Raw genomic sequence first — 18,754 nt, forward strand, 5'->3', positions numbered from 1 at the left:
TGTGTGTGTGTGTGTGTGTGTGTGTGTGTGTCGTTGTGTGTGTGTCGGTGTGTGTGTGTGTGTCGTTGTGTGTGTGTGTCTCTTACGGTCATCAAGGCTGTATTTATGTAATCAAAAATACAGAAAAAACTGTAATATTGTGAAATATTATTGCAATTTCTAATATCGGCTTCCTATTTCAATATAATTTAAAATATAATTTATTTCTGTGATCAAAGCTGTATTTTCAGCATCATTACTCCAGTCTTCAGTGTCACATGATCTTCAGAAATCAGTATAATATGCTGATTTATTATCAGTGCTGAACCTGTTGCTGCTTCATATTTCTTTGGAACCTGTGATAATTGTTTCAGAATTCTTTGAGGAATAAAAAGTTAAAAAGAACAGCATTTATTCAAAATATAAATATTTTCTAACTATAAGGCTTTACTATTACTTTATTTTTTTCCATTAAACACATCCTTGCTGAATAAAAGTATTAATTTCTTTTTTTTTAAATGGACTGAACCCACACTTTTGAATAGTAGCACAACACTGTTATTTTTTTACTTTTTATTTATTAAAGAATCCTGAAAAAAAAGTATGATGGGTCCCAAAAAATAAATAAATAAATAAAACATTGATTATAGATCAGCATATTATACTGATTTCTGAAGATCATGTGACACTGAAGACTGGAGGAATGATGCTGAAAATACAGCTGCGCATCACAGAAATACATTACATGTGACCCTGGAGCACAAAAGCAGTCATAAGTAGCACAGCTATATTTAATATGCATTGCTAAAAAACTTAATTTGGACAACTTTAAAGATGATTTTCTCAATATTTTGATTTTTTTGCACCCTCAGATTCCAGATTTTCAAATATTGTGCTATCCTAACAAACCATACATCAATGGAGAGCTCATTTATTCAGCTTTCAGATGATGTATAAACCTCAATTTCAAAAAATTGACCCTTATGACTGGTTGTGTGCTCCAGGGTCACATATTTTAAAGTATATTAAAATATAATACTGTTATTTTAAATTGCAATAATATTTCACTAAATTACATCTTTCTCTGTATTTTTGATCAAATAAATACAGCCTTGATTAGCATAAGAGACTCCTTTAAAAACCATTATGAATCCCAAACTTTTGAACAGCAGTGTACACACACAAAGAGAGCAAAAGAGCATATATTTAGCTTGGAATTGCCGTGCAAGAAAAAGTGCGGAGAACACAATCATCTGTTTTTAAAAGTCGAGCAGACAGCACCTGTCACAACAGTCCCTCCCCACAGCACAGATATAAGCAACGGCGCATCGATCCAATAAAAAACTGCCGTGCAAGTGGAGATGTGAGTCATCGAATTGCTGTATTGCAACCCCTCTATTACAGACAACTCATTTGAAGCAAATCGCCACCATCTCTGACTTCTCTTATCAGTCTCTCTCTCGCTCTTTCATGCTAATGAAAAAAGAAAAACAGAAATCAATGGTCGTGAGATTGCTCCCTCACAGGTGTGTGTGTGTCTCTCAATCCAGCCCCTCCACGCTTGCTTATCACTGCAAACTTTTAAATTCACACAACCCTTTCAGACGGAATGATAAAACACGGGGCTGGCAGAAAGAGGGCTTCACGTTGTTATCCGCGCCGCTAATTTGACATTTGGCGCACATTTAAAAGTCAACGGGTTTGCTCTCAAATCAGCAAATATTATCAAGGCCCTAATTTCCCTTTTTAATGGAGAGAAACAGGTGCGAGTTGATGATTAGAGCAAGCGTGTGAAAACAGCCATTGCTGAACAGACTGGACCCTGCTCTTTCCCTTGAAACCTTGCATCATAATTATAATTACAAACGCGTCCCTCGCTTGTCCGCTCCTGCCGTCCTCCGCGTGCGACATGTTCTTCGTAAACGATGCTGAGTTGTGTCGATGCTGTCATGCTCTGACAAGCATCCGCAATTTAAAACATTTTCCACTTTACGAAACCTTTCGAGTCTCAAATGCTAAAGAATGCTATTTTCGTGAAACTACATAAAAACCCTTGTCAGACCAACAAAATTACCCCAAATGTTGTCCCAACCAGTCAAACACAGAGTTTCATATTGTTTGTGAGTTCCCAGCATGCATTGCAGCATGAATAATTGATGCAGTTACTGTTATAGGATTATTGTTTTGCTGACTTCATTTAAACTTTTTTGTTGTTGTTTTGTCATTATTGTTAGTTATGTGTTGTACTGTGATGTAAAGAGCTCTGTTGATTGCATCGTTCTTGAGGTGTGTGTGTCTAGTTTTGAGGCCTAGAGTATGTTTAACAGCTTATATCTGGATATCTTAGTCTCAAGTTTTACAATGTTGTTTACATATCAGACTAAGTTATCCATTAAGGTTTGTTATTCGTAAATAAACATCAAATTGATAATGTGGTGACTTTTTACACACTCTTTTTTTTCTTCCAGGAAACAGAAAAAAATTATTACCTCAACGACAGTAATTGTTGTTTCGGTTTCTGTGACAATAATTTTTCTATTAGCAAAAATAAGACAATTTATTCGTCCATCTCTTTCTTCTTTTCTTTAGTCGACCCCTCCCTTCATTCTCCATGCAGATTTGAGATAAGAGGTGTGATTTCTGCTTTGAATTTACCGAGATATCACATTACTGCGTGGTTTTATAGGTCTTTATGGTAGAGCCTTCATCCCTATTCATTTGCACCCTCTCCATTTGTGTCTGTTCTTCCTTTCTCACAATGTTCTCTTTTTCTCTCATGCTGTCTCTGAGGGGAACTCACTAAGAACAAGTTGTGCGATAGTGCTGTTACTCTTCATCAGTATTTGTGTCTTTTCCAAGAAGCATCCATAAAAATGCATTTACTTGAGCTTAATATTATAAGACTCGTTTTCAGATAGTATCATTTGAATTATGTGTACTCTCCTTTCCTCGATGGAAAAAATATGTTTTACATTTTTAGCATGCATCTAACAAAATTTAGTGAGGTTTATTCTTAAAATAGGAGATAAGCAATTTGACAGCATGGGTAAAAAAAAACATTTGAACTTGCAGTAAAAGCTTATTTTCACAGTTTTGTTTCTCAAGTAAATATGGCCTGTTTTAAGCATTTGCCGAGTATAGCATTATGAGACAGAAATATGGTCTAAGATACTGATTCTTGTGTTGTATTTGCATTATCTTAGCACTATAATCAGGTTAATGATGCAAACACATTCTCAAAATTAACATTGATCCCAATTTGTACGCTTTTTTTTCTTCCAGGAAACAGAAAAAAATGATTACCTCAACGACAGTAATTGTTGTTTCGGTTTCTGTGACAATAATTTTTCTATTAGCAAAAATAAGACAATTAGCATTGCATGAACAAACTAATTTACATTGGCTAAACAAAGCATCTTTACTGAGCAGAACTAAAAAACTGTTGTTGAGAGAACTCAAAAATTGCCTTTTTTTTTACGTTTTCTCAACTATTTATTTTTTACAGTGAGGATGCATTTATCGTTGTATCATTAAATTGTCCTGACTGTGTTTTGTCAATCCATAAACAGTTCCAGCTCTACTGGGATAGCGAGAGGAAGACATTGGCGTGCATCTCGTAATCACTTCTGTTTCTGTTTTTTGTTTTCTGTATCTCCCCTGACAGCCGTTGTGTGCATCTGGAGCCTCGTTGTCCAATCAGAACCCTCGCTTCTCGTCTAATCAGAACCCTCGCTTCTCGTCCAATCAGAACCCTCGCTTCTCGTCCAATCAGAAGCTGCACTCCGTGGAGCGGAGAAATGTGGTGTGCGAAAGTTCTTCTCGTGATGTGCGTGATCGGCTTTGAAAAGGGGATTTGTGTCAACTGGAACCCCGTCCCACGCAAGACTGTTAAATATAATGGTGAGTAGCACTGTCCTGTTCCCTTTTTTCTCACACTGTTTTTATGGTACTCCTTTCTTTATTCGTCCATCTCTTTCTTCTTTTCTTTAGTCGACCCCTCCCTTCATTCTCCATGCAGATTTGAGATAAGAGGTGTGATTTCTGCTTTGAATTTACCGAGATATCACATTACTGCGTGGTTTTATAGGTCTTTATGGTAGAGCCTTCATCCCTATTCATTTGCACCCTCTCCATTTGTGTCTGTTCTTCCTTTCTCACAATGTTCTCTTTTTCTCTCATGCTGTCTCTGAGGGGAACTCACTAAGAACAAGTTGTGCGATAGTGCTGTTACTCTTCATCAGTATTTGTGTCTTTTCCAAGAAGCATCCATAAAAATGCATTTACTTGAGCTTAATATTATAAGACTCGTTTTCAGATAGTATCATTTGAATTATGTGTACTCTCCTTTCCTCGATGGAAAAAATATGTTTTACATTTTTAGCATGCATCTAACAAAATTTAGTGAGGTTTATTCTTAAAATAGGAGATAAGCAATTTGACAGCATGGGTAAAAAAAAACATTTGAACTTGCAGTAAAAGCTTATTTTCACAGTTTTGTTTCTCAAGTAAATATGGCCTGTTTTAAGCATTTGCCGAGTATAGCATTATGAGACAGAAATATGGTCTAAGATACTGATTCTTGTGTTGTATTTGCATTATCTTAGCACTATAATCAGGTTAATGATGCAAACACATTCTCAAAATTAACATTGATCCCAATTTGTACGCCAGTTGCAGGCCAGTTCAGTTTTACTTCTGTAAAGATCAATAGAAATAGTACACAAACATCTTAACGTAATATCTCTGTGTTTGTTGTATCAGGTAAATATTGACTTATGATTTTTTAATGTTTTTGAAGTGTCTTGCTTACCAAGGTTGCGTTTATTTAATCAAAAATACAAAAAAAATATGATTAACAGCGAAAAATTATGAATTCGTTGAAATTAAAAAAAAGAAATTCTAGGATTTTTCAAGATTCTTTAATGTATAAAAGTTTAGAAGAACAACATTTCTTTGAACTAAAAATCTGTTGTAGCATTATAAATGTATTTACTGTCACTTTTGATCAATTTAATGTGTCCTTACTGAATAAAAGTATTAATTTCTTTAAAAAAAAAACCTTGCTGACCCTAAATTTTTGAACAGTAGTTTGAAAGGAGATGCATAACATGAATGGCATGGCTTAAATTAAAGCATAACAACTAGATTACTGGTGGTTAATGATATGCTGCATGCTTATAAATGTGACATAAAGTGGCACAACTGTTTAGTAAATCTTTCCTGTTTTAATCCAAATCACAGTTGATAATCAAACAAACAACTACAGTAAACATCAAGCAGTAGGCATCATTTTATACACACATAAACTGATAGCATCTCCTTTTAAGCCCTCAGTAGGGAGCACAGCGGCTGGGAACACAGCCTTAAATGGACAGGAAAGGGCTTTAGTTGAGCTCCAGCGAGAAAGAGAGAGAGAGAGAGAGAGACGTCAGAGAAAGTCCAGAAAGAACAGAAAAGTACACCGTGTGTTTAACTACTGTTTCAGGTCATGTGTGACTACGTTTGGGCCCTAAACCATGAAAACAGTAGGCCTGCACATGCGCTTTTCAGGGAGGATGAAAGACTGAAAAGCAGGCAAAGACACCGGGGATTCACAAGTAAACATGTGTCTTTCTTGTAACTAAATGTCTTTTCATTCCCATTTCTCCGCCTCCGTTCATTATCAAAGTGCTGTGACTTATTCTGGCAGATGTTATACTGTTGTCTTCATCCTTCAAAAACAGCTCTGAGAGTTCAAAGGGGAGTCACCCGTAACTTTCCAAGCAGAGCAATCAGTGCACGACGCGGTCAGAGAGAGAGAATGAGAGCAGGTCAAACAGAAGATTAAAGACCAAAGGAAACTCCTGCTGACTTAGTAGATGTACTGTATGAATGCACAAACTAAAACTATTCAAAATTGCTTTCAGTAATTGAAATAAAGGGGTAGTAATTAACTGAACATACAAGCTAAAAGTGAAATAAAAAATAATTAAATCTAAGCCGGGGGAAAAAAATAAATAAATAAATAATAAATGCTTAATAAGATTATTCAGCATAGAACAAAATTACCAAAACTTTTAACTAAGACTAAAATGAAAAATAAAAATATAAAGAGCAGATCAAACAGAAAATTAAAGCTGAATTTCATCAGAGGCCAAATGGAGCTTCAGCTGACTTAGAGGGTTTGTGCATTTATATGTGAATAAGTCCAATGCGCTGAGGATGGCAAAGCTACAGAGAGAGAGAGAAAGGGACTGCCTGCCTGAAGCACATCTCTCTACCCTCCAATTACTATAATGACGGCCTCCGCTGAAAAGGACAGGCCCACTGCGTGTGTATGCCGTCTATCTGTGCCCGACTCCTCCTCTCACACAGATATACAGCGACGTCTGTGATCTATCCTCTCTAACAGACTCGTGCCTCTCATTGTCTGTAAAAGTGTGTTTCTTTTTTCATCCAATAAATCCGTCTCCCATACCCTTTGTGGACCTGTTCGCTCCAGAAGAAGGCTGTTTGTTAAAGGGGACAGAAAAAAGAAAGTCTTTCTATTTTTTGTGTGCTCGCCGCTTTCAGATCATGTGACACTGAAGACTGGAGTAATGATGTTGAAAATGCAGCTTTGCATCACAGGAATAAATTACATTTTAAAATATATTCAAACAGAAAACAGCTATTTTAAAGGGCACCTATTATGCCCCTTTTTACAAGATGTAGTATTGGTCTTGGGTGTCCCCAGAATGTGTCTGTGAAGTTTCAGCTCAAAATACCTGACAGATAATTTATTATAACATCTGGAAAATATCATTTTTGGGGCGTGTCTAAAAAAGAGCTGTTTTGGTGTATATCACTTTAAATACAAATGAGCTGCATATTCCTGCCCATCTCTGCGTATACATCTCTACTTTGTACAGCTACAGCAATAAACAGCCAGTAGAAGCAACATGACAGAGTGCGAGAGAACCGGTGTTCAGCCGTACATATGGGAAGCCACACAGCTCTATCTTTCATTTCAACCAGTTGATCCAACGGTAGCTGCACGGATCTCAGGCTGCCTGGCAGACATCTCGGCATGGATGAAAGAATATCACTTACAGCTCAACCTGGCAAAGACTGAGCTTCTTGTCTTCCCTGCCACTCCAACTCTACAGTATGATTTTTCCATCCAGCTAGGTTCTTCTACAATTACCCCATCAACTTCGGTCAGAAATCTTGGTGTAACTTTTGATAACCAGCTGACCTTCAAAGACCACATTGCAAAGACCGCTCGATCTTGCAGGTTTGCATTGCACAACATCAGAAAGATCAGGCCCTTTCTAACGGAGCATGCTGCACAACTTCTTGTCCAGGCCCTTGTCATCTCTAGGCTGGACTACTGCAATGCTCTTCTGGCTGGACTCCCATCAAGCACAATCAAACCTCTACAAATGATTCAGAATGCAGCGGCACGACTGGTCTTCAACGAGCCCAAAAGAGCCCATGTTACACCTCTCTTTATCTCCTTGCACTGGCTACCGGTTGCGGCCCGAATCAAGTTCAAGACATTGATGCTTGCATGTAGAACAGCCACAGGCTCATCACCCGCCTACTTCCACTCACTACTACGAATTTACATCCCCTTCAGAAGTCTGAGATCCGCTAGTGAGCGACGCCTCATGGTACCATCACAGAGAGGCTCAAAATCACTTTCCAGAACATTCTCGTTCACCACTCCTGGCTGGTGGAACGATCTTCCCACCCCTATCCGGAATGCTGAATCCCTGACAATTTTCAAGCGACAGCTGAAAACTCATCTCTTTCGAAGCTACTTGACTTCATCTTAAAAAAAAGTATCTCTCTTTATTTATTCCTTCTCTGTCTAGCTTGTACTTATTTGAACAATGTCTAAGAACTTGGTATTACAACCACTTCTTGTGTCTGTTTGCCTCTTTAAGAAGAATCTCTTTATGTATCCCCCAATTGTAAGTCGCTTTGGATAAAAGCGTCCGCTAAATGACTAAATGTAAATGTAATTTGAAAGTGAAAGTAAAATGCGCACGGCGCTTTTAAGCTATTTAAAAGCGAAGGTAAAGCAAGGAAAAGAGGGAAAATTCAAACTAACAATTGCGTTACGCCGACTTGCCGCTATTTGAAAGTGAAAGTAAAATGCGCACGGCGCTTTTAAGCTATTTAAAAGCGAAGGAAAGCGAGGAAAAGAGGGAACTGAGCATGGTTTGTAAGATTGTTGAGATCTCTTCTGAAACTTTCCTTGGTAGCTGTGTTTTGAAATAGCAACTGGTTTCTAGCTGGTCTATTAGTTAGTCCGAGCTGGTGCAAGTGTTATTTTAGTATTACTTATATGCTATCATATATATTATATAGCATATTTGTAACCTCACGAAAATTAACCATGGTTTTATTGTAGTAAAAGTGTGGTAACCAATGTTTTTCAGCCTTTTGATTACCATTAGTATAACCACAGTTTTACTATAAACACTATGGTTAAACTATGGTTAGTGTAGTTAATTTGTGTTAATTTGTGGTTACCATGGGTTAACTATAGTTTATTTGAAGTAAATCCATGGTAATTGTTTTATAAGGATATGATATATTAATATTTTGAATTAGCTTGTATTTTTATATTTTCAATTTTGATTTTAGTTTTAATAAATGTGTGCTTATATATATTTTTATTAGCTTTAATTTGTATTTCAGTTTTCGCTTTGGTAATCAACTTTTAGGCAACTTATTTATTTCGGTTAGTTGCCAATTCAATATTTCTCATTTTAGTTTTTCAAGTTTCTTTAAGTTTTCATCTGATATTTATCTGATTTATTTCAGATTTATTGTTAATTACCAAGAGCATTTTAAATATATTTTTAATCGTCTAAACCGTCTTGGACCAGCAACAAACCAGGTAGAAGCTAGTCTTAATGTAGGGTTACAGTGGTTTCTGAAACTTGGTAGCTGGTGCCATTAACTCATTTCCAAAACCCAGAAACTAGCATAAGATTTTATAGAGAATACTCAGGGGAAAAAAATACTTATGTGGTGCTGTGAGTAATTTCTCTTAGCTGTTTAGCTAACTCTCACCATTTTGCTTCATTCAACCACATGTCCTCCTCTCAAAGGCCTTCTAACACATGTCGGAAATCATGAACACGCACAATGAGTCACATGCAGAGAGCGTTCCTGATAGGCCAGATTTGGGCTAGGCTAAAAGGCGTGGGCCGCTCCCCTGACTCTTTTCTGCTGTCTATCTACACAGTCAGCGAGACAGCTATGACACGTATTCCAGTGACATCTGTCAGGATCTTGAGATGTCTGTCAAGTTATGTGTGGTATTCCACAGCACCTTTAAGCAGAAGCCTCTGTTTGCTAACTAGGAGAAAGAGTTGAGTGTGATTTTTCTCTCCTGTGGCATAGGGCTGCAACAAACGATTAAGATTATGTGAATGATTAATTGAGCACGTTTACATACACACCAGTAAGCTGATAACTCACAAATATCAGCTTATTAAAATAACCAGTTTTCCCCGTTTACATGCACATCAGTAACCTGCGTAAACTGCATTTGCATGACTTCATTAATAAATCAGGTTATTTCCCTGTAGTGACGTCAAAATATAATCATTTGCATATCTGACTCTGAGTACTCCATACATGTGTCAGTTGTGAGGTTAAATTAATCTTGCAATATGTCAGCGGGAAACTTACAGCTCATATATTATCCTCTCATGCAGTTATAAACGCAGCATTGTGACTGAACCACTTCTACTTCTGCTGCATGAGATGAGAACACTTTGATCATTTTCTGCGTCATGAAAAAGTCTGCTTTTGTGATATATTTCCTTCTTTCTTTACTGCAAGACGTTTGCTTTGTCTAGATGCGCTTAAATCTGCACTAACGATGTGTTCCTGTCACTTACAGCTCATATATTATCCTCTCATGCAGTTATAAACGCAGCATTGTGACTGAACCACTTCTACTTCTGCTGCACGAGATGAAGTCTGCTTTTGTAGTATATTTCCTTCTTTCTTTACTGCAAGACGTTTGCTTTGTCTAGATGCGCTTAAATCTGCACTAACGATGTGTTCCTGTCACATATCACATACAGCTCATATATTATCCTCTCATGCAGTTATAAACGCAGCATTGTGACTGAACCACTTCTACTTCTGCTGCATGAGATGAGAACACTTTGATCATTTTCTGCGTCATGAAAAAGTCTGCTTTTGTGATATATTTCCTTCTTTCTTTACTGCAAGACGTTTGCTTTGTCTAGATGCGCTTAAATCTGCACTAACGATGTGTTCCTGTCACATATCACGCATGCACACTTCAGAAAGCAGGTTATTGCGTTTATATGCCGCGCAAAATCAGAGTAAGAGGCAAACAACTACCTGTTGCGACCGGTTTATGCTTATGCCGTTTATGACCTTACTCCGATAAAAGAAAACGGGTTACCACGTTTACATGACCATGTGCGGCTTAAGAACATTACTGGAGTACAGAACTGCAGAGCTTATGCAAACATACACATCGCTGTAATCAGATGTGTTCTTAACTGCTGCTTTCTCACCGCTGTGTTTATTTCATTATTGAGAGGAAAGCATGCAGCATATATTCACATATTCATCCAAATGCTGGAAAATATCTTCTTCTCTTGAATTGCATCCAGGAGGGCTTAATTACAGTCTTGCGCCACACTGGACAAACCGCATTATTGCAGGCTCTTACATTAGGTCATATGAGATCAAACGACTACTCAACAACAACACATTTTTTTATTGTTGATAATGTCGACTAATCGTTTCAGCCCTATTGTGGAGAGAGAAATCTACCATGTACAGTGGTGGCCAAAATTATTAGAACACTAGTATTTTCACCAGATAAAAAATTGAGGTTTTTTAGAAAGAGGCAGGAGGTTTCTTGAAGCGTCTTGGAGACACAGTTCTTCTGGATTGAGTCTGTCTCAGTTTTGTTCTGTTTCTTCACGTCATTCCAGACAGACTGATGAGGATCAGATCACATCTCTGTGTGCAGCACAAACATCTCACTAGATTATTACAATTAATGGCAGAATGAATGTTTGGGAATATAAACTGATATTTCCTGCTGACACACTACAGCAAAAGATAGAGATAACTGACTTTAAACCATTTTTTATCTGGTGAAAATTCTAGTGTTCTAATCATTTTGGCCACCACTGTGTCGTTTTCTCAACACCACACCTCTTTGCATTCCTGTCACCGTTCCCTCGCTCGCTCTGTGCACTTTGTGGCGTTTGCGAGTGTTTGGGCCTATAGTTGTGGTGCTCCGTTCTGACCGTTTCCTGAAGCTGAGCCCAAGTTCTCCTCTCTTCTCTTCCCAAAGCAGCTAATCTACTGCAATTACAGCACTTCCCCTCGTCCCCCACTCTCTCACGCTCTCCAGCGAACACACCGCTTGTGTTCGTGTGTCAGCGCAAACACGCCACCTGCATCTTTCTTAATGTTTCTTTCTCTCTCTTCTCTTTTAATTGTGCCATTATGTGTCAGCTTCAGACGGTGGCTCCTCTCGTCTGTGTCCTAGCAAACGTGGGTGTGTTCTTATAACCCGTATATGCGCTCTTCTCTTCCTAGTTAGTGTGTGTGTGTGTGTCCATTTTTTGTGTTTCTAAGTCATTCTTTGGTATCCGTGTCAAAGCTTCAAAGGCCTTAAAATAGGTCTTTAATAGTAGAGTGTGTGTTTGGAGCACTGCGGTTATGAGCTATAAGCAGGGCAGGACTGTATTTATAGCAAAGCTGCTTTGTAAGGAGCCGTGGAGGAACATCAGAGGAAAACAGCAGCCTTCAACTCGACTCGTTTCAGTTCTGCGGCTCGTTTCCCTCAACCGGAGATCACTGCCCTCTCATTCGGCCCAGCCGAGAACTCATGAAGGACAAAGACACACACACAGAGAGTTCACCTCTGTTCCCTTTATGTTGCTCACATCTGGATTCCATTCAAAGTGACATCTATTTTTAGCTTGTTCCTTTTTTAGGCCCTACACTCCATCTCTCCCCATTAGATACGCTGGCTTTGGTCGACTTGTTCTTTGTGTGTTCCTTTTGTTTGCTTTTTTAATTAAGTTCTGCTAACCATCCAAAACCAAGTGGGAAAGTTTTGCAAGTTTAGCTTTTGGCAGTCAGCCCCTGCTGGTAGATGCAGTAACTGCACCATCTGGCATCTTTCTCCATTGACAGCCATTCAAAAGTATCCATGTATCTACTAAATATGCATTATATTGCTGTGAGGCCTACATATATTTTCCATGGGATGCACAATATTTATTGTAAAAAAGAAAATTATAAATGTAAGACTTAAGTCTTAAGTCTTAAAATTTTCAAAACACTCATAAACTAATTACATTGTTAAATTGTAAACATACATTATTATTTTGTGATGCCTATTTATATTTGCCATGGGATGCACAATATTTATTGTATATTTGTTATGAATGTAAAACATATAATATATATCAAAACACTAATCATAAACATTGTTAAATGTAATATTATAAATATATTCTATATATTTAATTTCATTGGATGCACGATATTTATTGAATAATTAGTATATATGTGAGGCTTAATTCTTTGTAATTCTTTTAAGAACGCTAAAATTCTATAACTGTTCAAATATAGATTTGTCTTGCTTTTGTGATTTTTATTAGTTTGTTTTAATGTCGGTTTAGTTTTAATTTATTTTTATTTACATTTTAGTAAATTTAGAATGTCAACATATTGTTACAATGTTGCGGTGCCTATCGGAAGGATTGATTTTATTTTAAATTTATTTAAAATACACTAGTCAACATTTGAAGTGGATCAAAACCTTTCATCAACGTTGTCCTAAAATCTAAAACCAAAATGCATTCTTGTCTTAGGACAACTTTGATGAACTTTTTTGATCCACTTCAAACGTTGACTACTATAGTATGCATTTTTAAGCTGCCATTTATCATTTTCAAATTCAGCTTATCGTATTAACCAGAATTTTGACATTGATTTATCCCTAACTTTTCTCCTGTCAGCTATCGTTCATGTCACAGCTCAGCACAGTTACCAGTGAAGGGTTTGGGACTATATATGTTCTTTTCCCTGTACAAAACAGACAGTGAACTAGAGCCCTGCACGGGCCTCAAATATAGGCCCTAGCCCGGCCCTGGCCCTGGCCCGGCCCGGGTCCGACAGCTCATCAGAATTCTTGGACCGAGTCCGACCCGAGCCCGACTTTTTTTCCCCCTTCTACCAAAACAGTGGAGAGCGTTTGTGCGGAGAGCTAAAGTGCGCTTTACAGGACACGGAGGCGCCGGCACAATCACTTGCATTGGAAACAACTTAAAATATGCCGTAATTATTGCTCATAAAGGTAATACATCACTCGGAACTGTAAAGGATCTACTTTTATTTGTGTGCACTCACAATATCAACAAAGTGTTGTCCTTTCATAAAATAAAGGATACATACAGGATGTGCTTTCTGCAATTTCGGCCAGGAGCGCTTCACAAGGATGAACCAAAACTCAGCGAAAACTTGCCTCAAAAACTTGCTAAATATATCTATAGAAAGCTTTAAATTACTACTTTAAAATGAAATAATTCAAATCAAAAACAAAAACTCTTTTTATGGATTTTATACAATCCGTAAAGATGCATTTCTCAGGATCAGGATCGTCGTATTCATCATTGCGACACGGACTCAAAAAACACTAATTTATTAATAAATAATTCAAATATCTCATTATTTCCCCCCGACACATTCAAGGTAATTACTTTTGCTGGGGCATTGCGGCACGCTTTAGGCTATTGCGTGCGTTTTTTGCTATATCAACAAAGTGTTGTCCTTTCATAAAATAAAGGATACATACAGGATGTGCTTTCTGCAATTTCGGCCAGGAGCGCTTCACAAGGATGAACCAAAACTCAGCGAAAACTTGCCTCAAAAACTTGCTAAATATATCTATAGAAAGCTTTAAATTACTACTTTAAAATGAAATAATTCAAATCAAAAACAAAAACTCTTTTTATGGATTTTATACAATCCGTAAAGATGCATTTCTCAGGATCAGGATCGTCGTATTCATCATTGCGACACGGACTCAAAAAACACTAATTTATTAATAAATAATTCAAATATCTCATTATTTCCCCCCGACACATTCAAGGTAATTACTTTTGCTGGGGCATTGCGGCACGCTTTAGGCTATTTCGTGCGTTTTTTGCTGTCATGTGCAAGGATATGTTTGCAGATTCTGTACTGCACATGACCGATTGACTCACTGTTTGCTGTGGTAATCAAATCAAAACTCTTCCAAAATACAGCTTTTCCGAAGCATTGGGAGCTTTTAGTAACTCCCCACGCTCCAACTTCTCCCTGATGCCTGCACGGGCCTCAAATATAGGCCCTAGCCCGGCCCTGGCCCTGGCCCGGCCCGGGTCCGACAGCTCATCAGAATTCTTGGACCGAGTCCGACCCGAGCCCGACTTTTTTTCCCCCTTCTACCAAAACAGTGGAGAGCGTTTGTGCGGAGAGCTAAAGTGCGCTTTACAGGACACGGAGGCGCCGGCACAATCACTTGCATTGGAAACAACTTAAAATATGCCGTAATTATTGCTCATAAAGGTAATACATCACTCGGAACTGTAAAGGATCTACTTTTATTTGTGTGCACTCACAATATCAACAAAGTGTTGTCCTTTCATAAAATAAAGGATACATACAGGATGTGCTTTCTGCAATTTCGGCCAGGAGCGCTTCACAAGGATGAACCAAAACTCAGCGAAAACTTGCCTCAAAAACTTGCTAAATATATCTATAGAAAGCTTTAAATTACTACTTTAAAATGAAATAATTCAAATCAAAAACAAAAACTCTTTTTATGGATTTTATACAATCCGTAAAGATGCATTTCTCAGGATCAGGATCGTCGTATTCATCATTGCGACACGGACTCAAAAAACACTAATTTATTAATAAATAATTCAAATATCTCATTATTTCCCCCCGACACATTCAAGGTAATTACTTTTGCTGGGGCATTGCGGCACGCTTTAGGCTATTGCGTGCGTTTTTTGCTGTCATGTGCAAGGATATGTTTGCAGATTCTGTACTGCACATGACCGATTGACTCACTGTTTGCTGTGGTAATCAAATCAAAACTCTTCCAAAATACAGCTTTTCCGAAGCATTGGGAGCTTTTAGTAACTCCCCACGCTCCAACTTCTCCCTGATGCTGTGCATGGTCAACTGTCACCTATATGCTAATGCGTGTGTATGTACGTTGCGTATTGCGTATGACGATGTATAATATTTATAATAAAATCAAAATAACAATATTTCATACAGTAGGCCTATGTGTGCTCTGTGCATATATGGCACAATAAAAGGAGAGAAGCTAAATGAGCCCGAGTCCGACCCGAGCCCGATCTGTAAAAAAACAAAAAATGTCCCGAGCCCGGCCCGAATGGACTCAGCGTGTCGGGACCCGACGGGCTTGCAGACCTCTACAGTGAACCCCTCGGTGGACAGTTTGCTCAGCATTGCCACTGTCTGGTCAGGATCCGTAAGTGCGTCCTGCCCCACTGTGTGTAATTGACATCTTCTCAGAATAATAATTAGAAATGTCACTCTGTGCTCGGCTCAGCACAAAGCTCAATAAACTCAAAGTTCTGTGACTAGCTGAGAGGCATTTGAGTCATTATGCAGGTATTTAGAAGTGTGAGCGTGTGTGTGTCTGTTTGCAGCCCAGCAGATGTGCTCTGTCCTCTCTAGGGGAAATCTGTTTCCCCTCTCCTCTTGGATCATCCAGCCCTCTTATACGTTAACAAGCTGCCGCTCTCCGACTAATAACCACACGCTCTCCTGACTTCCATCACCGCCACTCGCCGTGTCTCTCCTTTTCTCCTCTTCTCCTGGAGCACTTGCTCATCTCTCCTCTCTGCACCCATCTGCCTTGGTAGCGGTAAATCAGATCAGGCACAGTGTTCTCATGTGTTCAGGGATGCATGGGATTCTGGTGTCCCCTCCTGGATTCTTCACTGGCTTAAACCAAGATTGAAGATGTCGCCCTTTGTTTGAAGCCTGCAACAGATAGCCCAAGATCACAGCTAACTTGTAGCATGTGCCAGTTACTAGTGACTAGTAGTGTCAACTAGCTGAAGAGGCATCAGCCACTTACAAGCTTTACAATAAATAGAAGTCAAAAAGTATTTTTATTGATATTTATGTATTAATATTAATTATATTAATAAAGTATTAATTAATAAAAAATAATTTATTAAAAATAAAATTAGTGTAATATTAACATAAAGGAATAATAATGTATATGTTGATATAATGTATATGCATATATTTAATATATGGGTATATTTCTAATGAGAGATTGACCTTGTGGGGACATTTTTGAGGTCCCCATGAGGAAACAAGCTTATAAATCATACAGAATTAGTTTTTTTGAGAAAGTAAAAATGCACAAAGTCTCCTGTGAGGGGTAGGTTTAGGGGTAGGGTTGGTGTAGAGCAATAGAATATACAGTATGTACAGTATAAAAACCATTACACCTATGGAGAGTCCCCATAAACCATGGAAACACAACATGTGTGTGTGTGTGTGTGATATAATATAATATAATTTTATTTGTAGTAAATGGATGGTTGTTTGTTTATATAATTAAAATATGCATGATTCTAAAATATGAACACAATACCTATGAATATTAAAATACATTTACGTATAAATGTAATTTATATAACATTAACAATGACATTTTTTTAATTAAAAGAACCAAAGACTTAAACTACTTCAGTCTGTGTGCGTTGCATTTATTTAATTCACGAGTTTCACAATTTGAGTTGAATTACTGAAATAAATGAACTTTTCCACGACATTCTAATTTATTGAGATGCACCTGTATAAGGATTTCATTTATGTCATTGAGTGTTATTTCTTTTTTGTTCATAATACAGTATTTAATGCAAATTTAGCCAACGTGAAATGTTAAGACCGCCTTACTAAAAACCTGCACTAACCAGCATAAACCGCCCTGGATCACTTCAATTCATATTGGCCCGAATTAATCATTTTAACACATTGCCAACCAGTTTGAGCTAAGGTTATGAGTATCCGTGGAAATTCATGCTTGCCTAAGTTGGCATTTTCAGCAGGAACATCGGAGAACATGATAAATGTGAGAGATTTTTTTAAAGTCCAAGAGTCATATTGGATCAGTGACATTTGGATCACGTTTAATACTGGCAAAAACCCACATTTGCTCTCTCTTTTCAGACGTGCACGACAGTATGGCGAGGTTTCGCGCCGTTGGGGTGTGGAACTACACTATGTTGACCCTGGCGGAGCATGAGAGGGTTTTGTACGTTGGAGCCAGAGAGCACATCTTTGCTCTGGATCCCAACGACATCAGCAGACAGCTCCGACCACAGGTATGCATTATGTTTCATTCAGAAAACCCCTAATGCACCCAATAAATGCTAATCCACAAGCCATCACGCAAAAAGTGCATTAGCATTTTATCATTCAAAAATATCTGCATTTAAAAATGACTCACTCTTTCAATGCCACAGCCATTTGTAGTAAATTGCCAGTTGCAGCAGGTTTTACATGCAGAGTGCCATTTGCTCGTAAAAGTCACGTCTCTTTCTCTCTCAGATTGAGTGGTCTGCTCCGGTGGAAAAGAAAAGAGAGTGCACAGCGAAGGGGAAGAATAACCAGGTAGCGGCTGATGTTGCATCCTTTATGTTTTAACAGCTTTACTTTGTCTGAAATGCATTTACTCGCCCTCCCTCTCACCTGTTTTCTCTTTGTGTCTCTCTCTCTGTCATCGCCGTCTTTGCAGACTGAGTGCTTCAACTACATTCGCTTCCTGCAGAGCTACAACCACACACACCTGTACACATGCGGCACGTACGCCTTCCAGCCCAAATGCACCTATATTGTGAGTGTGCGCTTTTATCTTGGACTCAGAAATCCATCTGAGCCATGTGATCGAGTGGAATTCGTTTTGGAATTGTTAGGATTTTTTACAGAAGTTACATGCTTTTCTGATGAAAAACAGTGGATTGAAATATTCTTGCAATTTTTAAAGAATGTAAATTTGAGTATATCTTAAAAAGTCATTTGTTCCTATGATGGCAAATCTGAGTTTTCAGCAGACATTAATTACAGTTTTCAGTGTCACACAATCCTTCAGAAATTAAAGTGCTTAGTAATTAATAATCAATGTTGAAAGCGGTTTTCACTGCTTAATATTTTTGTAAAAACAGTGATATGTTTTTTTCATGATTCTTTGATGAATAGAAAGTTTAAAAAAACAGCATTTATTCTAAATGGAAATAATTTGTAACGTTATAATAGCAATGTAATGGCTCTGTCACTTTCGATGAATTCAATGCACCTTTGTTTGTTGAAGAAAAGTATTATTTTATATGTTTAAAAAAACTTTTGAATGGCAGTGTGTCACGATTTACACGAAAATATTAAGCAGCAGAACTGTTTTCAACATTGATAATAATCAGAAATGTTTCTTGAACAGAAAATCAGCATATTAGAATGATTTCTGAAGATCATGTGACACTGAAGACTGGAGGAATGATGCTGAAAATTCAGATTAGCATCACAGAAATTAATTTAATTTTAAGTTTTTACTTTTTTTTTTCAAAATAAATGCAGCGTCAGTGAGCATAAGAGACCTCTCTGAAAAACATTATTCCAATCTTTTGACCGGTAATCTATGTGTGTGTGTGTGTGTGTGTGTGCGTGCATGCGTGTGTGTGCGTGC

The 18,754-nt window shown here is 37.8% G+C and overlaps 1 protein-coding gene across 1 annotated transcript in view; it reads left to right on the forward strand.

Moving 5' to 3' along the window:
* Nucleotides 1-18,754, forward strand: part of LOC107557380 (semaphorin-4C-like) — a 77,849-nt gene that overhangs the window by 41,998 nt on the left and 17,097 nt on the right. The window contains exons 2-5 of the mRNA XM_016240785.1: nucleotides 3,642-3,879; nucleotides 17,245-17,399; nucleotides 17,626-17,688; nucleotides 17,813-17,911. Of these exons, the coding sequence (XP_016096271.1) occupies nucleotides 3,642-3,879; nucleotides 17,245-17,399; nucleotides 17,626-17,688; nucleotides 17,813-17,911 (555 nt within the window). The remainder of the gene's footprint in view (nucleotides 1-3,641; nucleotides 3,880-17,244; nucleotides 17,400-17,625; nucleotides 17,689-17,812; nucleotides 17,912-18,754) is intronic.

This window comes from Sinocyclocheilus grahami, unplaced genomic scaffold (assembly GCF_001515645.1).
Source record: "Sinocyclocheilus grahami isolate Dianchi unplaced genomic scaffold, SAMN03320097.WGS_v1.1 scaffold600.1, whole genome shotgun sequence".
NCBI lineage: Eukaryota > Metazoa > Chordata > Actinopteri > Cypriniformes > Cyprinidae > Sinocyclocheilus > Sinocyclocheilus grahami.